The sequence below is a fragment of the Palaemon carinicauda genome, chromosome 1, assembly GCF_036898095.1.
Source record: "Palaemon carinicauda isolate YSFRI2023 chromosome 1, ASM3689809v2, whole genome shotgun sequence".
NCBI classification, from domain to species: Eukaryota; Metazoa; Arthropoda; class Malacostraca; order Decapoda; family Palaemonidae; genus Palaemon; species Palaemon carinicauda.
Window position 1 is genome coordinate 283,685 of NC_090725.1, and position 25,864 is coordinate 309,548.

Here is a 25,864-nt window from a genome sequence, read left to right on the forward strand (position 1 = left end):
TTGGTTTTCTTATCAAGACTACCGATCTTTAGTTACCATAGTAGTGACTGGGGATGCTTTAATAAAGTTTTATTTTCTTATAGTTATGTTAATGGATGAATTTAATAAGTCAACCGACAAATCAATTTAACGGGAGTATAGAAATAAAAAGGGATTTTGACGAAGGAAAAATCTATTTCTGGGAAGAGGCCTGTGACGCCCGGTGAGAGAAAGGTCCTTCCTTATACCTTTCCTAATATAAATCTTCCAAATATACTAGAGAAAGATAAAAGCATGGAATGCAGAGGTTACAACCCTCGCGCGAACACCTTGTAGGTGTCGTGTATTAAACAAAGGCGTGTGTAAACCACTATTCACAGGTTGTCTTCCATTTAGATAATCCCTTCATCAATGGGGAGGGCCGTGACAGGCCCTAGATAACATGGTTGAACTCCCCAACGACACCTACCACGCGCGCCCTCTAGCACATCCTTCTTTAATTGGACTTGAAGCAAGCATAGTTTTTTTTGGGCACAGTGTTTTTTCGAAGAATTTCTCGTTATTTCAACATGACTGACGTTGTTACTTCACCCTTACCAATGTTAAGTACCATAGTTTGTTTTGGCAGCTTTTGGCAGTACCGGGCATTTGTTCTATTTCCATTATGGTGGTTTTTAGTTTTGGAAGCGATTGTCCTGCCGAGATATCGGCAGCCATTTTGGGTATGTTCGCTTCGGTAAATTTTCTAGTTAATTTTGCCCATCTGGTACTCTGTCAGATAGGTTATATCACTTACGTTTTATGGCCTTTTATGTTATCATTAATTATTATTAATTTTTACTATGGTATTTATTTGCTTGCAAGTCCAATTTGGACCTACGAAGAATAGCGATTTAAGATAGCGTTTTAAAGCATAGTAACGATTTAAAGCTTAGCGATTTAGTCTGTTAATTTGTACCCTCCTGGAGGGTTCGTTTTAGACTATATCCTTGTTTTTTTGTTACGTTGTCGTTATTCTTCGTTATTACTATTACTAAGAAAAGCAATCAATTTTATTAATTTTCTTATTTATTGTGTGATGTTAATTTTTAATATGTAACCTTGAGAGCGAAAGCATAGAGTGCTCGTTTCCTGTTCTACAGGTATGAGTTATCCTTTCTCTCGTTTTCTTTGAGTAAGAGAGGAAAAATCTCTCTGGGGAAGCTTACAGTAGTTAGTTTAGTACCTACAGTTCATGGTTCCATAATGGGTTGTCACTGAAAAGAAGTAACAAGGCTATCTATTCTCAGTTTTTGATAAAAACTACTGTGGATTAATTTTCCAAATGCCAAAGCCCACATTACAATTTGCTCCTCTAGCCAAGGCAGTATACTTTAACCCATTAAAGTTCAGTGGCAGTTTAGATTGCAATCTCTGAATTTGCTTCAATGGCGTAGTATGAACATAAATGTGAACAAGTGATGTTATCGTGTCAAGCGACCTTTTACAAAGCAGAAGTTACTTAGATTTGAAACAGGTACAAAATTTCGAATACTTTGGATTTATTCTAAGCTAGAAGGGAGGGTGTGAAACTGAGGTTGAGATTAGGATAAAGGCAACTTAGTATATAATAGAGGGAGGGGGCAAGGGTAGTATTTGACAAATGAACTTTAAATTAAGATCATCAGTGATGATCTATGGCTGAGAAACATGGGCATTAAGATGGGTGGAGTACCAGAAACTTGTCCAAACAGAAATAATGATGTTGAGGTAGATTTTAGGGGTCACGCTGTATGATGGGCTAACAAATGAAGAAATTATGAAAAGTGCTAGGGTGATGAATAATACTGACCCAATAAGAAAACAAAATTTGAGATGGTAGGTATGTTATTAAAACACATAAAACCATTAATTTACTCGTTCTAACTTAAATGTCATATTGCTTTTACTCAAAGTTGAGGTTTACCCCTAAAATATAAATTCCTTTCCCTCTGGGAACCATCACACCATCTGGCAGTTGATGGCCAATGACTAGTTAATGATGTGACATACTGGCCTACTTTTCAGTCGCTTCTCAACTGGTGTCTAAGTAAGATGTCTTCTTTAGTTTTCCCCGTGATGAAAAAAAAATTCTTGGTTTTGTATACCTGAACATATCCATACTATTGGATTTTTGAACTTTAGGTCCTTTCTACAAGACTATTTTCCATTTGGCACTAGTTTCAGCTAAATTTATTTATAAGCTACAAGCTGTTTTGCCAACGCCAAGAACAGGCCTTGCAATTTCACCATTCTTTCTTAACATCTTTAGTTGGAAGGTATTCGATGAATAGATTCTTGTCCAAGTTGAAGTTTGAAAGTCTATTTGATCAGAACATCCTTTTGAGTTACAGTTCCTTGCTTATTTTGTAGGATTAGAATTGATACTTGTTCCGTATCAAAGAATGCTATGTCTTTCGTCATTAAGAGTCTTATCACAGTTGGATGTGTCATCTCTTCCCATTTTGAGAGTTAAAATCGACACCGAGGAAGGCAAAGCTGATCCCAAAATTAAAATCTACATTACTGGAAAGAGAACAAATGCCCGGTACTGTAAAAAGCTGTCAAAACAAACTATGGTACTTAACATTGGTAAAGGTGAAGTAGCAGCGTCAGTCATGATTAATTAAGCCAAACACTGTAAAAAAACACCAAGAACACAAACAAAACGACTAAGCGAGCAAGTCCAAAACAGAAGGATGTCCTAGAGGGCGCTCGTGTTAGATGTCGGTGGCGTGGTCCAAGTGTGTTTTCTAGGGCCTCTGTTACAGCCCTTCCCTTTGATGAAGGAATTATCTAAATGGAAGACAGCCTGTGAATAGTGGTTTTGACACGCCCCTGTTGTATACACGACACCCACAAGGTGCTCGCGTGAGGGTAGTAACCTCTGCATTCCATGCTTTTATCTTTCTCTGGTATTATTTGGAAGATTTATATCAGAAAAGTGTAAAGAAGGACCCTTTTCACCGGGCGTCACAGGTCTCTTCCCAGAAATAGATTTTTCCTTCGTCAAAATCCCTTTTTTAGGGGAGGCGTTACCTCTCTAACTTTGATTGAAAACTTACTTTAGGAATGACTGTTGCTGCTGTTGAGTAGCCTATACAGTCAGTAGTTACTATTCATTATTTGATTCAAGATGATATATGTGTATATGCAATACTGTTTTACTTTTTTCAGGATTTGTTTTAAAGCTCCAATTATTTTTAGAACGAAGAATTTTCAAATCTTTTGGTAGGGTCCTACAGTGATAGATCTTCTATGATGAATAAAAGGGTATCCCCTCATTTGAATCTTACTGGGCTAGTTGACAAAGCAAAGCATGTTCTGCATTATCAATCCATTCCACAGTACAATATGAGTTTAATTTTATTCAAATATTGAGGGGAAAGTTATTCATAATTTGAAAATCTTCAGTTTAATGTTGATAAGAGGATACCTACTTTCCAAACTCGTAGCAACTGTGGTATTCAGTTTTGAGACTCACAGGTGAGATTCATTGAAATACAGGAATGCCTCACAACACAAAATTAATTCGTTCGGGCCTGGCTTTCGTAACATGATTTTTTCGTGTTGTGAGTCGCATTTTACATGTAAATCGCCTAATTCGTTCCAAACCATACGCAACACCACATTAAGTCTTATAATAAGGCTACAGTATAACCACAAGGAAATACTGTACAGCAAAATACATTTGAACCATTCAATATACTTAAACTATCTGTTAATACCTATAAATTAAGTAGTTATTAGAACATAATGTAGTAATAAAGGGAAAATAATACAATACATGTAGTACAATACTGTACATATACAAAATATACAGTACCATATGCACTGTAATATTATAGTTACCCTTACTGTAGAATACAGCTACATTTTCTATTGTGTAAACCCATTTTCTTCAACTTTTTTAATGGGTGATAAATTTTTTTTCTTAACATGAAACATTTTTCGCAAAGAGAGTCATAAAAATATTCGCATCTCATTTTGCAGAGTGAAAATTTTGTAAACAGATTCTTTCGTGAAGAGAGGTTTGTCTTTGCGAGGGTTACGTAACAGAGACAGGTGCCAAAAGCGCGAATTCGCGTATCTTTGGTGCCCTAGGGTGGGATAACTCCTAACCTATCCTAACAACCCACTCCCCATTGCCTACATTCAGATAATTAACACACTAAGTACTGCCTAATATTGTTTTTACTTGGTTTCTATCACAGTATAAATAGTTTGTAATTAAATCAGTAAGTATACAGTACAAGTGCACACTGCATACTGGACATAGTAAGGCTACAGCTCAATATGTAACACTACAGTACAGCAGTTGTTGCTCTGATTGAAACTAATTTTATTGATTAGTCATCATATACTGAAGTATAAAAACAAAACACTGTTGTTCCTATCTATAATACTGTATAACATTCTCTGATACTGTTGTGTATATTACTGTAATATATGTACAGTGCTATCATTACGGTAGAGTTAGCTGTACAGTACTGTATATGTTAGCTGTTTTCGTTTGGACGACTTGACTTACCGCACACATAGCCTACATTTACGTTAAACAATGCACTGTGCATTACTGTAATTATGTACTGTACAGTATGTATACAATTTAAGATTACTTAAGTTTACATATTTTATACAATGACCACTAACCATTTGCGTAGAAAGTTCTACGCTGTCTTAAAACACAATACAACTCCTGATGCGTCGGCGTCTTCTCTTGCACAGTACTGTAGAAAATTATATATTAACAGTATATTACCCCATAGATATAAACCATGTCCAGGAGTACAGTACTTACTACTGTATATAAATGCATCACCTTTTTACATGAAAACTTGATTTTGCTCAAAAAGGACCGAAGTGGGAGGTACACACGTGGGGAGAGATGAGGCAAGACTGATGAGCAGGGTTGCCATTGTTTCAATATGTCAAGTTGGGAAGAAAGACTCTGCAAGGCAATCAGTTTATCAAATTGTATACTATCAGTGGGAGAAGCACTATATTATGTAATAGCGTAAAATATTGAAACTGTGCTAGATAATTAAAACCGGCTAAATTCTCCAGAAATGCGCCAGATCTAGCACGAAAGGTTCTGAAATGGCTACTCTAATGACGAGTCAGAGTTCCATGGGACTGGGGAGGGATGGGCACAAAGCTAGCAAAGTGCAAAGGAGCACTGGCTGTTTAAATTTGTCCTGCCGCGAGAACGTCGTATCGCGTTTATTTTATTCTTTATTTAGTAGATTAAACGGTTCTCTTCTGTGGCACAATCTAGTGAAATTGCGAAACATAAACTTGTGTAATGCGGAGGATGACTGTAGACAGAAATTTAGTGGTAATGTATTATTTGGATGCCTGTGATTCATATACATCTCCCTCCTCCTCTTATCAGGTGTTATTTTGCTGTTTGGTTACATGTCTTTAACAACCTCAATAGTATAGTATGAGATTGCGAGTTAAGACAGATTTTCTCTACCAATTGGGATGGGATCAGTATCCCAATATAGTGTTGTGATACAGCAATAGGTGCTACCCAGAGGGAAGGCATGGTGTTTTCAGAGAGAAATTTTATTTTCATTTCAAGGTCGAGAAGCTCCAGCTTCGTAGATATTATCATTTTGACTTACAAAGTATTAATCCGTTTACCCCCAGGCTCTTTGGAAATTTCCAACCCTTAACCCCCAGGGGGTTATTTTTTTCCCAGCACATTTTGCAGTATATTTTTTTTAAATTGCTCTAACAGCCTTAATTTTTGTCATAGAGAGGTCAGGTTGGTCTCATTCTCTTGGAAAATGCCTGAATTTTTTCAAAAAAATATCAAAAATATGAAAAATATGGGGGTAAAGGGATGGGTTTTGTGAAACGTACCAGTACGTCCTTTGGGGGCAAAAGGGTTAATATAAAAAGTTTTATCATTAAAATTCGGGTTTTATTGATATGCAAGTTTATGGAAAATAAATCTGCAATATAAGTATTTGTTTCCCTTTGTTTGACTAATTTCTTTTGTATGATATATGGTAAGGCGGTTTACCTACTATACATATTTCATTTCCTTGCCAGTACAGAATCTTTGTTTTTTTAACATATGCATCACTATGTTGGGAGACATACTATGGAGATGGAGGTTCAGGGAAGAAGAAGGGGGAGACCAAGAAAGAGATGGAGGGACTGTGTGAGAGGAGACTTACAGGAGAAGGGGATTGATGAGGCAGAAGCGCAGAATAGAAAAAGATGGAAACGGCTCATCCGTAACGGCGACCCCATATAAAAATGGGAACCAGCTGGGAAGAAGAAGAAGAAGAAGATCACTATTACTTTATTGAATTAATTTAGTCTTTTGATGTTTCCAGATTTTGATTCTATTTGTTATTTTTTTCTTATAATACCAGGTTACAGGAACTAGCCAATCAATTTAATGCTTATTTTTATTGATTTTAAATCAGCTTTTATATTACTGTGCTGTAAAGTATCTTCTATCTTTTCTTTATAGAGGTAATGATTTACTCCATCTGTGTGTGCTGCATCCCGATCGCATGGCAGTTTACACTGTAAGTGTTACAACTGGTCAGACTGGTCATGGACATCACTCACGTCTCAGTGTTGCTTATCAACACAAATTTCAACGTCAAGCTCATTCACTTGCAATAGGTAGGATATACTATGTTTTAAATTGAATTTTATTATTTTATTGCATACCCATTTGTATAATAATAATAATACGAATAGGGAAGTGGGGAATATGGGGAAAGGAAAAGTACCCCTGGATACAATCCGGTTTATAGCTCAAAGGCAGGTACTCGGGATGGGAAAGATTAAGGAAATAAGGAGAAAGAGAAGTACAGGAGAAGAATAAAAGAGAGGGGGAGACCCTCTTGCGATATTAGGGAATTGGTATTATTATTTCCAGGTTGCATTTGTATTGTTATGAACTTTTTACTGTTGTTTTTTTATATGGTTTTATATACATACAGTCTGCCCTTATCCATGGTATCGCTAGCCGGAGCGTTACTTATCTGGCCTCAATAAAGCTTTGTACTTTAGTGAAAAAGATATGTGCATAAATTCACTTATAAGCAAATTTTTTGATAACTTGACAAAAAAAAAAAAAAAAAAAAAAAAAAGAGAGAGAAAGAAGCTACTGTCCATCTGCCCACAGCTAAAGGAACCCACTCTTACAACCGTCCCCCAATTTTCCCCCATGCTGAGACTTTTGGTTTTAGAGACAGGAAAGATTGTTTTCTAAATCTTTTACATATTTGAACAATTGTAGGCTTAAATGATAGAATAGACTTTCACATATAGTAAGTGATGTTATCATTTACTTATATCTTTAAGGAATTTTGCATTAGCAAATAAATTTATCAGGTTATTAGACATTTATATAAGTTCTAACTTTATTATTTTATAATCCAAAGTCACACACTGAATCAAAACTTCCAACTTACAATATACTAATAAATTTTACTTTTATCTCAGAATATCTTTTATCTTAGAATTATTTTAATTCTCAGTGTATACCAGATTTTTAGACTAACTGCCATTCTGTTTCTTTTTTTTTTCTCTCACTCGTTTGTATTTAATAACACTCAATGATACTGAAAGAAAGTCGCTAATAGTTGATGGTTAAAATGTACTTGAAATTGAAAACAAAAGTAAAAAAGGATGACCTGGAGAGCGCGCGTAGTAGGTGTCGGTGGGGTAGTCCAACTGTGTTCTCCAGGGCCTGTCACGGCCCTCCCCTTTGATGAAGGGATTATCTAAATGGAAGACAGCCTGTGAATAGTGGTTTTCACACGCCCCTGTTGTATACACGACACCCACAAGGTGATTGCGCGAGGGTAGTAACCTCTGCATTCCATGCTTTTATCTTTCTCTAGTATATTTGGAAGTTTTCAATATTAATCTTACCCGATGATCATGTAGCTGCAACTCTGTTGCCCGACAGAAAAAACCTACGGTCGGGATACGCCAGCGATCGCTATACAGATGGGGTGTACAACAACAGCGCCATCTGTCGAGTAGGTACTCAGTTACTTCTTGTCAACAAGAACCAATTTTTCCTCTGTCGTGCCACCGGCAAGACCTACTAAATACGCCGTCCCTAACTGGTTTTGTTTTCACAACGATTTGGTGAAGTACACTATTCCAGTTTTGAGCTTTCGCTATGCAGGGGTTTTATCTTCATTTCAAAACTTGAACTCGTTTTGGATAGATTTAATTATGGTGACGAAGAGAGTATGGACTCTTTCACTTTTAAATGGCCGACCCTTCCCTTAGACGGAAGTGTGTTTAGGTTTTTGGTAATTTTGCTTAACATCTATTTATTTTATTTCTCTCCGCCTTTATAGGCCTCTTCGATTAACTTTCCATTTATTATAAACTTATAAAAAATTAATTTTTATGTTTGTTTATATGCGACCTTTCCTAATAGTAGGCGGTCCTTACTTGGAACCGAAGTTAATTAACATTGAGCCCGTTATATCGTTTTTAACCTTTTAAGAATTTAATACTTTTTTAATTTTAATGTTTTATGAAAGAATTTCTTTGATAGTCTCGTACTGTTGTCAAAGATGAACTAACGTTTAGTTTTTTAGTCTCCGCAGTTGTTGACGTTCAGAACGTTCAACATGCGCTCTATCGTTACGATAGAGAGAGAGTGTATCACGGTTTCACTTTGCAGTAAGAGTAAACCGATTCTAGCGTTTCGTTCATTCTTTCTTAGCTTAAATGGTTTAAATTCTAAATAAAGGAACTTTTTATTTGGGAAACCTTTCAGTTTTTTCCTTTAGCAAATAACATGTTTTAACGATATATAATTGGGCTCTTCTCTCAGGTGCTAAGTCAAGAGAGAAGAGAGAGAGAGATAGAGATGGAGGGAGAGAGAGGAGAATAAACGTTTCGTTCAAGCGGGTAACGTTGTTCTCGTTTTTTACTCTTCTCCCTAGTCGCTGTAGGGGAAGAAGGTAAAACGTTTCTAGAGTTTTATTCTTGTTCCCAGGCTTTATGCGGTGAGAGATTGTAAGCCTAGTTTATTTGATCTAGTGTTTAGTCTCTTTTCCAGCCACTGAATTCGTTTTTTACTCTTCTCCCTAGTCGCTGTAGGGGAAGAAGGTAAAACGTTTCTAGAGTTTTATTCTTGTTCCCAGGCTTTATGCGGTGAGAGATTGTAAACGTAGTTTATTTGATCTAGTGTTTAGTCTCTTTTCCAGCCACTGAATTCTTTATCTTTATTTATGTTTTTCTGTTGCATTATAAAACTGTTTTCGCAATTACTACCTTTTAATGAAGGATAGGATTGCGTGTTTCAGGTAGAAATCAGTTAAAGTTTCGATTTCAGTGAAATAAGTGCAAACAGAAAATCAAAAGTGATAAAGTGATATGCGCAAAGTGTTACAGTGTTGCGTCCGAGGGTTCGTCTGTTCGTGCCAGTTGTTCACCTAGTCCGGGACCTCTTACAAGCTCCCAAGCCCAGGGGAGAAGTAATGTCGAACGACTTATGGGTTCCACAGGCCTTGATCGACGAACAGACGTTTTTCCCTCCGTGGTTTCGGGCGTATCTACACACGTTGCCGATGTGAGATCGCCCCACCCACACAAAGACGAGAGAGCCCATTTATTCCTCGTCTGCGGAAGAGGTTTCTCGTAGAAACCATGGACCAAATCTTGCAGCTTTTAAGTGCAAGTCGGTCCCTTCCGCGCAAGTCCAACGGCCTAGGTGTAGCCACTGGGTCAGTTCGGACTCGCTGCAGTCATCCGACGACTGCATACCTCCCAAGAGAGGCAAGGTGGTACCGCAACAGGCAGTAACTCCGTCTGTTGCCGCACCAGCTGTTTTAGACCCTCAGTCACAACGGACAGTAGCTCCGTTTGTTGCTGTTTTTTGTAGACCCTAAGTGGTCTTTACTGCAGTCTATGCAGACTCAGTTAGCTGCGGTTATGCAGGAGTTTCGTGCGGAGAAGGTTTACACTGCTCTCGTTAGCCTACAACCTGCCACGGTTGTGCGCCCAGCTCACGCTGAGGCTGCCTGCTCCCACACTCCGGCTGCGGAGAGCTCCAACTCCGATGCGCAATCGACCCTGCCAGACGCATGTTAACGTTAGCCGACGTGCGGCTCCCTCCGTTAACATGCGTGAGCTACCGCATCAGCAGTGGGAAGGTGGAGTCAAGCTGCCGTGTTTTGACGCAATGCGTTAGTTTCCGCAACCCACGGCAGTCCCCACCACGCACCACCACTCCGCTTTGGTTGTTGCCTGCTCCCACTCTCCGACTGCGGAGAAGGTTGACGATGCACCCGTTTGCCTACAGCCTGCCACGGTTGTGCGCCCAGCATGGCTGCCTGCTCCCACACTCTTGTTGTGAGAGCTCCTCCACCCATGCGCAGTCGACCCTGCCAGACGCATGCTGACTCCCACAGACACACGGAGCACTCCGTTGCCGTGCGTGAGCTACCACAAGCTGCCGTGTTTTGACACGGTGTGTCAGCCTCCGCAACCCACTGTGGTTACCGCCACTCGCCCGCAGCAGACTAGTCAGTCAGGAGTTGAGGCTTCCCCACACAGCTTTGGTTGTTGCCAGCTCACAGACTGTCAAGCAGTTACATGACGTTGCCTTCTGGTCTGCTACTAATGCACCAGTGCTGTATGTCCTCACGCACCTGTTGTGGTTGACAGTTCAGTTTTTGACAGTTCACAGACTGTCAAGCAGTTACATAACGTTGCCTTCTGGTCTGCTGCTTATGCACCAGTGAGACCCTCACTGAGATAACCTAGCTTTTCTCGGACATGGTTCCTGTAGATGAGAAAGTGCTGTTCTCCCTCCTTCTGATATTCCTTTGAGGACTCTGTCATTTGGAGAGGAGCCTTAAGCTGCTTAGCCTCCTATGGACTTTAATTAAAGCATAACAATGCTTCCAGGGATGGTAAATGGTTCCGCTTCAGTCGCTAACCCCGTCTGTTGCCACACCTGCTCCCATAGACCCTAATGGGCTTTGTTGCAAGACATGCAGTCCAAGCTTGTGTCCTTGATAGAGGATTTTTTACGGAGAAGAACCTTCTAGCCAACAACCTTCCTACCGGTTGGTTGTACGCCCTGTTGACGCTAAAGGTATCCTACTCACGTCCGCCAGTTGAGATGGTTCCTCCACCGGTGCGACCCAGTGTGGGTTGCCAGTCGCACGTTGACGTTAAGCGACTCTTGGAGGTGGTTGTGGACGTTCAGTGTGTCACTAGGAAGACGTTCAACAACCAGCAGAGGTGACTTGTTGTGACGCAGTGCGGCAACCTCAGCAACCCGGTAGGGGGTTGACTGCACAACCCAGACAGTCTAGACAGTTTCGGGTTGACGCTGTACTTCCTCGCGTCCCCATGGTTGACAGTTCACAGACTGTGCAGCAGTACCATGATCTTGTGTCCGGCTCCGTCACGCATCCACCAGTGCGACCGGATTCAGCGAGTCAGACGTTGCCCACTCCGTTGCCGTTTCCTCATCAGTTTCGGATGAGGAACCCTCTGATGAGGACATTGCTGAACAAGACGATCAACCCCCCAGCCCTGCTATCCATCCAGAAGATGCTGAAGAAGGAACACTGCCCTGTCAGGCTGTGGATGAGTCTGGTTAGGACACTGTCATCCGTGGTTTAATTTGTGTCACTTGGAAGACTACACCTCCGTCCTCTTCTGTATCATCTAGCTTTTCACTGGAAAAGGACAAGACGCTAGAAGCGGTCTCGATCCCGGTTTACGGAAAGATAAAGTCTGGTCTGACTTGGTGAAAGGACTTTATCAACCTTTGAAAGGGTCTTCCCCTGACTGTTCAGACTCCCAACCACGTTCTCTTCTCGGACGCATCGGACGTAGGCTGGGGTGCGACATTAGGTGGTAGGGAATGCTCGGGATTATGGAACTCGAGTCAAAGGACAATGCATTTCAACTGCAAGAAGCTTCTGGCAGTACATCTGACCTGGAAAAGCTTCAGGTCTCTCCTTCAAGGCAAAGTGGTGGAGGTGGACACGGTCAACTCCCTGCTTTGACGTACATCTCCAAGCAAGGAGGGACCTACTCTCTGACATGGTACGAGTTCGCAAGTGACCTCCTCTCCTGTTCAACAGGTCTAGACTTTCACTAGTAACGAGGTTCATCCAAGGCAACTTGAATGTCATAGCAGATTGTCTCAGTAGGAAGGGACAAATAATTCCAACATATTGGACCCTCCACAAGGATGTATGCAAGAGACTTTGGGCCACCTGGGGCCTGCCAACCATAGATCTCTTCGCAACCTCGATGACCAAGAGGCTCCCAATACTTTGCTCACCTATCCCGGACCCAGCAGTAGTTCATATAGATGCCTTTCTACTAGATTGGTCTCATCTAGATCTATGTGCATTCCCTCCGTTCTAGATTGTCAACAAGGTACTGCAGAAGTTCGCCTCTCACGAAGGGACAAAGTTGACGCTAGTTGCTTCCCTCTGGCCCGCGAGAGAATAACTTACCGAGGTACTTCGATGGCTAGTAGACGTTCCCAGAACACTTCCCCTAAGGGTGGACCTGCTACGTCTGCCACGCGTAAAGAAGGTACTCCAAGGCCTCCACGCTCTTCGTCTGACTGCCTTCAGAATATCGAAAGACTCTCGAGAACTAGAGGTTTTTTCAAAGGAGGCAACCAGAGCAATTGCTAGAGCAAGGAGAACATCCACCCTTAGAGTCTACCAATTGAAGTGGGAAATCTTCCGAAACTGGTGCAAGTCAGTATCCGTATCCTCAACCAGTACCTCTGTAACTCAAATAGCTGACTTCCTCTTATATCTGAGGAAAGAACGATCTCTTTCAGCTCCCACTATCAAGGGTTACAGAAGCATGTTGGCATCAGTCTTCCGTCACAGAGGCTTAGATCTTTCCAACAATAAAAATCTACAGGACCTCCTTAAGTCTTTTGAGACCACGAAGGAGCGTCGTTTGGTTACACCTGGTTGGAATTTAGACGTGGTTCTAAGATTCCTTATGTCAGACAGGTTCGAACCACTTCAATCAGCCTCCCTGAAAGATCTCACCTTTAAGACTCTTTTCCTGATATGCTTAACCACAGCTAAAAGAGTCAGTGAGATTCATGCCTTCAGCAAGAACATCGGATTCTCATCCGAAACGGCTACATGTTCTACAACTTGGTTTTCTAGCCAAACACGAGCTGCCTTCTCGGCCTTGACCAATATCGTTCGATATTCCAAGCTTATCGTATGGTTGGAAATGAACTAGAAAGATTATTATATCCTGTAAGAGCTCTTAAGTTCTTTTTTAAAAACCTTTACGAGGCCCGTCTGAAGCTTTATGGTGTTCAGTTAAGAATCCATCTTTGCCTATGTCAGTGAATTCTTTATCCTATTTTATCAGACTGTTAATACGAGAAGCTCATTCCCTTCTGAATGAGGAAGACCAAGCTTTGCTGAAGGTAAGGACACACGAAGTTAGAGCTGTCACAACTTCCGTGGCCTTTAAACAAAATAGATCTCTGCAAAGTATATTCGACGCAACCTATTGGAAAAGCAAATCAGTGTTCGCGTCTTTTATCTTAAGAATGTCCAGTCTCTTTACGAGAACTGCTACACTCTGGGACCATTCGTAGCAACGAGTGCAGTAGTGGTGGGGGCTCCACCACTACAATTCCCTAATTCCAGAACCTTTTTAATCTTTCTCTTGAAATATTTTTAGGTTGTCCGGAAGGCTAAGAAGCCTTTCGCATCCTACTTGATTTGGCGGGTGGTCAAAATCATTTCTTGAGAAGCGCCTAGATTAGAGGTTTTGATGAGGACCTTTAGTATGGGTTGCAACCCTTCATACTTCAGCTCCTAGGAGTCGCTCAGCATCCTATGAGGATCGCGAGGCTCAGTAAGGAAGACGTACTTAAAAAGGCAGAGTAATTGTTCAAGTCGACTTCCTTACCAGGTACTTATTTATTTTATGTTGTTATTTTGAATAACTGCTAAAATGAAATACGGGATACTTAGCTTCTAATGTTAACATGTATGCTGGTCTCCACCCACCCCCCTGGGTGTGAATCAGCTACATGATCATCGGGTAAGATTAATATTGAAAAATGTTATTTTCCTTAGTAAAATAAATTTTTGAATATACTTACCCGATGATCATGAATTTAAGGACCCTCCCTTCCTCCCCATAGAGACCCAGTGGACCGAGGAGAAAATTGGTTCTTGTTGACAAGAAGTAACTGAGTACCTACTCGACAGATGGCGCTGTTGTTGTACACCCCATCTGTATAGCGATCGCTGGCGTATCCCGACCGTAGGTTTTTTCTGTCGGGCAACAGAGTTGCAGCTACATGATCATCGGGTAAGTATATTCAAAAATTTATTTTACTAAGGAAAATAACATATTTATATTAGAAAAGTGTAAAGAAGGACTTCTTTCACCGGGCGTCACAGGTCTCTTCCCAGAAATAGATTTTTCCTTCGTCAAAATCCCTTTAATAAAGCTCAATTATCATTTTAAAATTCATGATATTTTAGAGTGCAATAATGTCTGCTTAAACAATTCGGCCTGAGCTGACAAATTCCAATGCTGTGTTTTAAGATTTCATATACAGTATAATAATGTAAATACACTATTAGTAGTTCTTTTTCAATGAACCTATGAGTATATGCTGTACCACAAGAAAAGGGCTAAAGCATCACTAACCTTTACAAAGTTCTATCGGTAAATAACTCTCTCTCTCTCTCTCTCTCTCTCTCTCTCTCTCTCTCTCTCTCTCTCTCTCTCTCTCTCTCTCTCTCTCTCTCTCTCTCTCTCTCTCTCTCTCTCTCTCTCTCAGTAAAAATCGTTGGTACAGGTATATATAAGTTAATACCTTCTCTACATTAAATTTCAGTCATATCCCATTCATTCATTTCCCACCTTTTCATTATTTTTATCTACTTATTTTCAGCTTATTATTTTCTTTTGATAGTATTCCCTCCCACGTAATAAATTAATACAAACATTTTAGTTTAAATACGGTAATAAAATGGAAAAGACAACATTTAAGAGTCTACATAGAAAAGGGATTTTGACGAAGGAAAAATCTATTTCTGGGGAGAGACCTGTGGCGCCCGGTGAAAAGTCCTTCTTGTATGTCTTTTCTGATAAAACCTTCCAATTATACCAGAGAAAGATAAAAGCATGGAATGCTGAGGTTACAACCCTCGCGCGAGCACCTTTTGGGTGTCGTGTATAAAGCAAAGGCGCGTGAAATCCACTATTCACAGGTTGTCTTCCATTTAGTTAATTCCTTCGTCAAAGGGATGGGCCGATACAACGGCCCTAGACACACCCCCATCGCCGCACCACCCACGCCACGACGCGAGCGCCATCTGAACAACATCCTTCTGTAATGGTCATGACGGCTTGGAAAGGAAAGGGTGGGATCGTGTAAAATAAAGGGGGAAGGGTTTCACCGGGCGCCACAGGTCTCTCCCCAGAAATAGATTTTTCCTTCGTCAAAATCCCTTTTCTGGGTCGATCTGTGGCGCCGGGTGAAAATGTACCAGAGAATGCCTTCCAAGCCCAACAATAACTAATTTAATGAGGGGAGAGAAACAACACCATGTAAAGAAAATCATAAATAATTAAGGTAAACAAACATGATAACAGGGAAGCCTCCGAGTATCAGAGGAAACATGCTACAAAACTGACATGGCTAAGAATATCCCAACCCTGTAACAACGGTAATCAATAATAGTTACAAACATAACCTAATATGTAATAAACTTAGGGCTAACGAACCACCAAGGAAGCGGCGTCGTGGTGCGAGTGGCGGGTAGGAGGGAGAAGAAAAGAGATGGATGAAAGGAAGAACAAAAGATCACTGGGGAGAGATACGGCTCCCAGCTGCAACTGTTGGGTATTTAAGAGCCTGTAAGTTCATTAGATAGTGGCGTTTGAAGACCATAGGAGATTCCCAACCCGTGAACTTTATAAGGTCATCAAAGTCCATCTTCTGGGGGAAATGTTCCCGGATTGGCTTGTCAAACGAAGTATAGGATCTATAGCCTAATACCACGTATGGGAATGGTACCTCCTTGTTCCCTGATAAACAAGGGGCCAGACGATCGGGTAGCAGTCGTGGCTAAAAAGGCCCTGAGAGTGGTGACCGGACATAGAAAAGTATCTTGGAGAAGAGGAATAACTTTCCAAGGGGACCACCTATTTTGGGGGTTAACGGCCGAATCATATTGGCGAATTGTCGAGTCCCTTTTGTCTGATTCGATGAAGAAATCGTTTTCCGGTTCAATGTTCGAGTCTCTACGAGCTGCCAACTTCCTGTAGTCCACAAAGTTAGGGTTTTGGACATCCTTGAGTAATCTGACACAGTGAGTTTGGAATACTCGGGTCAGTTTGAGGAACCGGATCCGGATGGGACGGAGTTTCCACTCGAGGAGGAGAGGAAACCAACTGTTCTTGGGCAGTGAGGTGGTACTAAAGCCACTGCGCCCCGGAAGGAGCGCAGTCGGTGTTAAAGTTTTTAGAAGATTCACTGGTAGAGATAGGGAAATCTTCCTCTAATGGTTCCAATCCCGGGGTAATGCGTCCATGGCATGAGCCCGAGGGTCCAGGATTGGGGTCACATAACAAGGAAGTTTGTGATTGATCTGAGATGTGAATAGATCTACCTGGATGCCTGGAACGAACCTGAGTATCCACCGGAGTGAAATTCTGACTCCAGGGAACTCGTCCTGGATAGTGAGCCCGTTCTCACATCCTGGCCTCCCGCTAGGTGAGGTGCTGACAGGAACCAGTTCTTTTCTGTTGCCCAGGCGAAGAAAGTGACCAGGATCTGATTCAGGTTGGGTGACTTGGATCCTCCCCTGTTTCCGTAGTGTACCTCGTCTGTGCTGTCTGACACTACTCTGATGTGGGTCGACCTCGGAGGAGTCTCTCTCTTCAGGGTCAAGAACACTGCCATGGCTTCGAGAACATTGATATGGGACTGTTTCATGGCTAGTGACCAAGAACCTGAAACATCTGATGTTCGGAGAAATCCCCCCATCCACTTAGAGACACGGCTGAATGGAATGTCACTTGTGGAGGTGGGAATTGTAGAGGAACCGCTTTGGAGAGGTTCTTCGGTTCGGACCATGGGCGTAGTCTCATTTTCCCGACAGAGGGGATCTTCGAGACCTTGTCTTCTTATAGGTACTGTAGCTCTCTTTCTCCAAAATCGATTGATGTCTTGAGTTTGGCTTTTATTAGGAGATCTGTTACTGAAGTGAATTGGGAAAGGCCGAGGATACTTTCTAGGCTCTTTGGACACCTGTTTGTGCTTGAGAAATTCTTGATCTTGGAACCTATTCCTCTTACTTTTGGAAGGGAGAGACAACGTGTGCTTCGAAAGGTCCCACTGAATGGCTAACCATTCTAAGTGGCCTGATGGTCGCAGGCGAGACTTATGGAGATTGACCCGAAATCACAGGTTGTCGAGCGATCGAAGTAATTCCTTCGTAGCTCTGTTGCCTTCTATGGCCGGCCGGGCCCAAATGAGCCAACCGGCCAGATAAGCAATGATCTGTATCTCTTGGTTCCTGAGTTGTTCTAACACTGCCTCTCCCAGTTTCGTGAATATCCTGGGATCAATGTTGAGGCCGAAGGGCATGTCTTGAACACAAAGGCTTTCCTGCTTAGGTGGAAACCCAGATAAGAAGAGAAGTTTCGAGCTATAGGCGCAAGCTAATAGCGGTCGGTAAGATCGACAGAGGTGGTGACGGTCCCACGGGGAAGTAAGGTCCATACCTAAGAGATAGTCGTTTGATTGCTTTTTCTTGAGTAACCCTGTGGTGTACTCTTTCAGGACGGGAGTGTATTTCTGGGAGAAGGTCACTGGCGGAGGAGGAGGACCTTGAGGCCATTTTCATCTCAAACCGTTAGAGACTATGCTATGATCCCACAGACCGAGTCCAATGGTCACGAAAGTGGTAAAGTCTTCCCTCTACCAGGACCACCGCGTTGTGAGGGAGTGAATCTAGGTCCTTCCCTTCTCCGAGCCCCCTTTTTTCCTAGGTCCGCCTTGATGTCGGGACTGTCTTCTACTCCTGTAGCTTCCTCTCTGGTGTCCATGAAAGGAGCCTGAGGGTTTGGATCTAGGGCTGCATGCAGGCAAAACATCCCAACGGAGTAGGGCTGTGTACCTGGGGAATCAGTGAGGTAGACCACCTGATGATGGGGGGTCAGATACAAAAGCGTCGAACCAGAGGAAGGCTGTGATGACGAGTGGGAAACCGACTATCGATTCCTGTCTGATAGAGGTCTCAGACAGAACGTACTTCCCACAACTGACCCGATCAGACCAACAAACGTGTAGGTCGAACTGGAAGGGCAGAGCCTGGAATTATCGTACCCCCCAGGCTGACAACATCCTGGTCCAGACAGATCGGGCCTGCCCTTTAGGAAATAATACCGTTACCTTCGGTACCTTGTCTAAGCTAACCAAGGCAATCTCTTTCAATCGAACGAATCCGTTGAATGGGAATTCTAGTACCTGGGAGTAAAATCTAGGTCCCCCAGAGGGAGGACGTCTATGCCCTCCAGATTTATGGTACCACCTATATCCGAGTTCCTGAACGGCACTGACTCACCACCATACCTTAGAGCTCGTCATAGCCCCTTGGATTTCCTTAGAATGTGTTGCTTTTAGCCGTCACAGTTTATGCAGGGTAACATGAACATTAGGATCCTTTAATGGTCCTAGGTCGGTGACGTAGGTAATTGCAAAGCTGAAGGCTCAAAACTCATCCCCACATACCTGCCCGTCCATGGGGTCGTTGTCCAACCTTAGAGAGGACACTCCGAGGAGATAGGGACCTCTAGATGGAGCATTCCTTCCCAACTTCGATACCCAAGGGTGGAGAGCCTCTCTTTGCAGGCCAGAGAGAATCATCATCATCCTGATGGGAACCATGCAGGCGAACCTTCTGTAACACAAAGGGGACATAAGTCTGGATGTTCCTTGAACTTTGGTTAGCGATCCTATTCACAGGCTGGGATCAGCTGTATACTCTTAAAAAGCAATTTTAAAGACAAGTTATTTAATGTATTATCTTCTGGGGTATAGTGCGACACTTGTATTCATGAAATGTGACACTGTTGGCGCATTCGCCACTGGGTGGAAATTCATTTCTATATGAACACTATGTTGTATGGATATTTATCCATATCTAGACATAGTTAGAATTGACTATGCATAAATATAGGCATAATTAATGTATTTCTATTTGAACACTATGTTGTATGGATATTTAGCCATATTTCCATCTTCACACATTCCAATGTTAAGTACCATAGTTTGTTTTGACAGTATTTTATTGTACCGGGCTTTTGTTTTATATCCAGTATAGTCTGTTTTATTATTCCCGTCTGGCCTTTCATGGCGGCCATTGTTTGTTCACTTGTTTGGGAATTCATCTTTATCTGCCCGTTTAGTACTCTGTCACTTAGGTTCTTGGATAAGTCCCTGGCCTTATGCCTTTAGAACCGTTATTATTTTTATTTTTTTGTGTATTTATGCTCATGGTACTTTTTGCTAGTAAGTCCAGCCTACGAACGAGATAGCGATTTAGCTTTGTTTTTGTTTAGTAACCGCCCGAGGCGTTCGTCACTCGACTGTGCTATTTATTTAAAGTTTTAGCAGATGCTATTCTTCGATCGTAGTGTTATATGGATGTACATTTTTATTTTATACGTTCATAATAGTGTTGTGTGATTTTTAGTCCTGTTTTTGTGTCCAAGAGAGCGAGAGATTGGGGTCCCCGTTTTCTGTTCGCAGTCACGAGTTACCCCTTTCTCTCGTTTTCTTTCTTTGCTCTGGTGGTTGAGCGGATTTCCCGTTTGCCGTTTTGTGCGTTCAACGGGTTCTCCCTCCCTCACCTCTCCCCCTCACTAACAGACTAAATCGCAAACGTTTAAATCGCTATTCGGCCAAAACCATTGTTGGCACTATAATATCCAAATGTTTGTATATTTGTAATTTACCTAATGTCTGTTAATGACATAAGGATAAATAACTTAAAGCAATCTGCCGACCTGCGAGGGTCGGGGAAGCAGTGACATGCCCTTAAAATAAATATAAACACCAGCCTTAGCTAAAGGCAAGGCAAATATAAGTGTTAAGTGTATGGGCGACCTCCGGTGAAGCCGGAGCGTAATGAGATGTCCTGAATAATGCCGTCTTAGCCAAAGGCAAGGCAAATATAAGTGTGAAGTGTATGGGCGACCTCCGGTGACGCCGGAGGATAATGAGATACCCTGAATAATTCAATTGTGGCTAATAATTCAATTGTGAAGATATAAAAGCCAAGCCGCAGCTAAAGGCTAAGGCTTAGATCATATAGACCCCTGTCCATAAGATAGATACACTAAGTATCATTTTGTTTGTTTCTTAAAGAAATGTTTTCCATGTATGCCTCATTTCTTAATGTAATTTTTTTTTTTTTTTTTTTTTTTTTTAAAGAAAGCTCTTTAAACATAGCATAAGTCCCGCCATAATTTGCAGTGCCCTGCAATTTGTTAATTATTGATTGGTCGTCAGAATAAAAGAAAAATGGTTGATAGCTGCAATTAAAGGTTAACAGCTATGAGTGATATATGAGCTAAGGAAACCTTAGGGTAAAAATTAATTTTGTTTGGTCTGGTACCTTAAATTAACTTATCAAAACTTGAGACAATTATAATTGAACAAATTCCATATCACGTAAAGGTAATTTTAAAAAGATTTATTTCAAAAGTGTAAATTTTTTCGTTAACAAATAAGGAAGTTGCTGACAATTCTACATATATTCCAAATTCCTTATTTTTCTTCATTGAAATAGCAATTCTCCTAGTAGAAAATTATTCAAGCATACAATTTGATTTTCTTTGTAGATAAAGTTATGAATTAAACTTTTGTATTTTTGTGAGTTTCTTTATATATTCATCCCCTGTATCACAAAGGATGTTGTCGATTTCTTATATTTTAGAGTTTGTAAGAACCTGCTACGTTTCTTTGATCGTAAGGGTCCAAGTTAAGGTACCTTAGGGTGGTTAGGTCAGTACTTATAACTTCTCTAGAGAGGTTGATTCTGATTGGCAGTAGTCCTGGTAGTGAGGTAATATTTCAAGGCAAAGGAAGTCTATGGCTTTACAAGTCTTCTTACTGTTTTAATGGAATTATTGGAGAAGTTACGAGGCCTCTTTTAGCTCGGTTGCCTCAGGACAACTTATTTGATCGTGGAATACCAAAGATTTTGGTCTTCATCTCCTATCTCTTAGTGGATTTCTATGACTATTCCTATTGTTTGCCCTAACCCATCTTCAGAATAATATTAGAATCAGCATAATCAGTGTAAGACATTGAAATAAATAGATTTTTTAAAACAAAATTAATTATTTTAATACCCATCATTTATTGATCCCACCTTCCCCACACATCTAGATGGGAAAACGAAAATAATCGTTTCAAGATGGTTGCCTCTGGCGATATTCAGTTAAGGAGTAGTTCTCGAGGTATAAGATTGGAGGAATAGTCTTAAAAACCTAATATTATTCCCTTAATTTTGAGGTTGCCAATTAAGCTGCATTTGCAAAGTGTGCAAACATGTAATGCTAGGTAGGTATTGAAATGAATTCAATTCTGTTATTATTTTCTATTTTTTATAATTGTTCAAACCTCTTTTTTTCTTTTTTTTTCTTTAGGTGAAGCTGAACATTATAATTCCGGATGCGTTGTAATAAATAATACTGATACATGTAACTTAGATAAGGAGCACATTTCATTCAACTTTATTTGCAGGTTCGTTTGGTGGTGTGAAAGGAAAGGACTTCATTGCTGTACTGTCACTTGATGGTATCGTAACAGTATATGAGCAGGAAAGTTATGCCTTCCAGAGTTTTCTTCCTGGCTTCTTATTACCTGGTCCAATAGCATATGTATCAAAATCAGACAGCATCGTGACAGCTTCATCTGATTGGTGTCTTCAGTGTTTCAAGTAAGAGGAGAATCCAAGACATTGTTTTTACTATGACTATTTTTTCAACAATTCGACTTGTTCTCTCTTACACCAAAATCGAATCAGTATTCATACAGTGAACAATTATGTATATTAGATATGATGACTATTTAGATCTTTTCCAATTAACTGGCAGCCTTGTTATTTGCGGTTTTGGTAATGCTAGATCTATCATGTTTGGTGCTCTGTAGCTTTTGTTGTTCTTAGTGTAAACTGGTGGTGACAATTGTGACTTAGAAGATTAAGAAGTTTTATACATGAGAAAGGAAGATGTGCCTCAAGTCAAAAAAAGTAGTAGATGATGAAGTTGTAGGAAAAAGACCTCTAAGAAATTCAAGAAAGCTACAAGTCAAAAGGTATAGATGAAATTCTCAATAATACGATTCAGACTTAGTGCATAAGATAAAAGAAGTGAATATGTCTCATTTCATGTACAACCCTGTAATGTTAAAACTCAAGTCTGGGCTTTGAACATACTACAATCTGGCTGGGGCGTGCTGGTTAATGGGACTCTCACTCTACCTAATGAAGCTGATTTACATCATGACTTAGAAACTTTTAATGCTCCAAAAGTCAAAGGTGAACAGATCCAATTCAATGAGCCACATGTAGATAGTTTTGTTTGTGTGGGAAATGTGTTCTGGGAAAACCTCCCTACAACAGGCAACGAAGATCTTCCCCGGGGTATATGAGCGCAATCTCCCAGCATACCATCAGAGAAAATACATAGTGTTGCATTTCGTAAACCTTCACACTATTATCCTATCCAGATAATTACTTCCACATAAATATTAGACACAGTTCCAGTTCCGGTAGGTCCTGCTGCTTCCTCCAGTTGCCTTGGTGACTGCTTAGGTAGCAGCAGTAGGTGATTCAGCATATAAAACTTCATTTGTGGTGGATAACAGGTGAGGATGGGTTGTGGCACTCTAGCAGTACCAATCAAACTCGGCTGAATCCCTCGTCAGGCTGGGAGGAGTGGAGAGGAAAAGTCCCCCTTTTGTTTTTATGTCGGTTACCCCCAAAATTGAGGAAAGTGCCTCGGTAAATAGATAGATTAGATTTGTCAATACTAATACCATCCCAAGGCTTAAGTGCTATTTCTACTTCGTCCTAGAAGCCCTTTCTGAGATGCTGGACAGGTAATCAATTTACAGACATCATTAAGAGCGGAAATGGAGCATGCCATCAGAGGAAATACATAGAGTGTTGCATTTTGTAAACCTTCACACTATTATCCTATCCAGATAATTACTTCCACGTAAATATTAGACGCAGTTCCAGTTCCGGTAGGTCCTGCTGCTTCCTCAAGTGCCTTTGTGACTGCTTAGGTAGCAGCAGTAGGTGATTCAGCATATAAAACTTCATTTGTGGTGGATAACAGGTGAGGATGGGTTGTGGCACTCTAGCAGTACCAACCAAACTCGGCTGAATCCCTCGTCAGGCTGGAAGGAGTGGAGAGGAAAAGTCCCCCTTTTGTTTTTATGTCGGTTACCCACAAAATTGAGGAAAGTGCCTCAGTAAATAGATAGATTACATTTGTCAATACTAATACCATCCCAAGGCTTAAGTGCTATTTCTACTTCGTCCTAGAAGCCCTTTCTGAGATGCTGGACAGGTAATCAATTTACAGACATCATTAAGAGCGGAAATGGAGCACCGGTGTAGTTGTTGTTTATTTACTCTAAATTTTGCCTACTGTCTTTAATTCAGAATGAGGATCTTCAACCTTCATTTCACTTAAAAAAAGAGTATATCAGGTTACATCAATCTTACCTTAATTTGTTTATTAAACTTACTCTCCTTAATAATATGTCTGGAGCAGATAATAACTTCAAATCAACTCCAAGGAAACTATTCCAAGTTTCTCAAACAATTTCAAACTTTAAATTCTCAACAATTCATGTAAATCTATAGAAGGGGTAAAAGGACACAAGTTGTACTAAATGTATATAGTACCTTTATTCTTGAAAATTCACAGCAATTAAATGAACACCTTAACACTTTCAGAATCAAAGAGGAATAAAAGGTTATTCAACAAAATTTACAACATATAACTCAATAATTAACGAATATACTAAGAAAAAAGAAAATGGAAAAGGATTAATCAATTACCCTCGTAAATTTGGACCAGAGGTCTGTTTGTAAATGTTCTATACCTTAGTCAAAATAACGCATGAGGTCAAACGCATGGTCGGTGACCTGAAACATACGATACAACACAGTTAAAGTCATAGAAACCCTGTGAGGATTTTTATTGACTTTCATCTACATATTTTTTCTTGCTTGTGCATAATGTTGTATAGTTACCCCTGATATTTAAGTATTGTTAACTTATAAGGACTTAATTTTTATCTCTTTACTACAACTCGAGTTTGTTAATCTAGGAATTTTTTTTTTCTTTTGTCCACTGCACATGGTCCCTTGCTGAATACTGTGCCTTTTTAATTGTCTCATTTTTTATATGCTAGATAGTTATGGTAATTCTTATGTACATTCCCCTGGAACTGCAAGATTACTCCTTGTATTATAAGTAGGAAACCTGCATGAAACTCGCTTTATACAAACCCATTAAGCCCAGTGTGGTAATCTTGTTATGGCACCTCAAGACCCATAGACTTAAAATATACGCAAGTAAATTTTTTTCTACTGTCCCTGGGTAACAACAGACAAATATCCTGAAAAATCAGCCCATTCGTTCGTAAGACGTTTTAAGGCCAGGTGCCACTGTCCCTGGGTAACAGACAAATATCCCGAAAAATCAGCCCATTCGTTCGTAAGACGTTTCAAGGCCAAGTGCCACTGTCCCTGGGTAACAGACAAATATCCCGAAAAATCAGCCCATTCATTCATAAGACGTTTCAAGGCCAGGTGCTACTGTCCCTGGGTAACAACAGACAAATATCCCGAAAAATCAGCCCATTCATTCGTAAGACGTTTCAAGTCCAGGTGCTACTGTCCCTGGGTAACAACAGACAAATATCCCGAAAAATCAGCCCATTCGTTCGCGAGACGTTTCAAGTCCAGGTGAACCTCCCCTGTTGTGTTGGTGGAAAAACCCTGGCCTACCCTTTACATCGCCACCTGTTCGGCCCATTGACTGTCCAGAAGATGATGAAGGTGCTTCAGTTAACCAAAACTCTTTGGACCCGTGACCCTAGAGGAAAGGATGGAAGTTGTACTAGATTCTGTGACCCTGATCAGACAAGGATAATAGGTGCATAGGGGTAGGTCAGTTGGAAAAGGGCTTCACCAACAACACTGCCATGAATAGGACCACGAGACTTGAAATTGCAGGATTTGACTTATGTGAATTGTACTTTTACATGCCCATTCACCCTTTTACATTAGGTATCATACCTTTCGTTATATCATTCTGGCTTACACAATTTAGGATGTGTGTGTTGAATTTATTGTACTCAACACATTTGGATATTCTTTTCTTCAAGTAGAGTACCATGAGGTCAGACATATGGTCAGTGACCTGAGACTTAAATAACATATACATATTAGTCCTAGGTTTTAGGGGATTTTTGGTCTCTTGTAGTACAATAATAAATTTCTTTTGTTTCCTTATAGGATCATAAAAATCTTGCTTTCCCCAAGTGTTTTAGTGGTAATATGATTATGGAACCCCAAACCTATTAATAATAAAAAAGAGTTCATGCCATATAACTTCACATGCATCTTTTACTTTGAATAAAGCATGATTAATTTGATAGAAAGATTTAGCAGTATATAATAGATTAGTTATTGAATTATAGCAATATTCAAGTTTTCCAATTTATGTGAAAGCCTACATAGCTGAATAACTATCATATTTTTTTGTTCCAATAAATTTAAAA

The 25,864-nt window shown here is 40.6% G+C and overlaps 1 protein-coding gene and 1 long non-coding RNA gene across 2 annotated transcripts in view; both read left to right on the forward strand.

Annotated features, from left to right (window-relative positions):
* Positions 1-25,864, forward strand: part of LOC137641336 (uncharacterized) — a 386,962-nt gene that overhangs the window by 130,730 nt on the left and 230,368 nt on the right. The gene's annotated exons all lie outside the window — the stretch shown is intronic.
* The window catches only part of BBS9 (Bardet-Biedl syndrome 9), a 196,429-nt gene that overhangs the window by 38,798 nt on the left and 131,767 nt on the right, over positions 1-25,864 (forward strand). The window contains exons 4-5 of the mRNA XM_068379472.1: positions 6,491-6,648; positions 21,803-21,998. Coding sequence (XP_068235573.1) covers positions 6,491-6,648; positions 21,803-21,998 — 354 coding nt within the window. The remainder of the gene's footprint in view (positions 1-6,490; positions 6,649-21,802; positions 21,999-25,864) is intronic.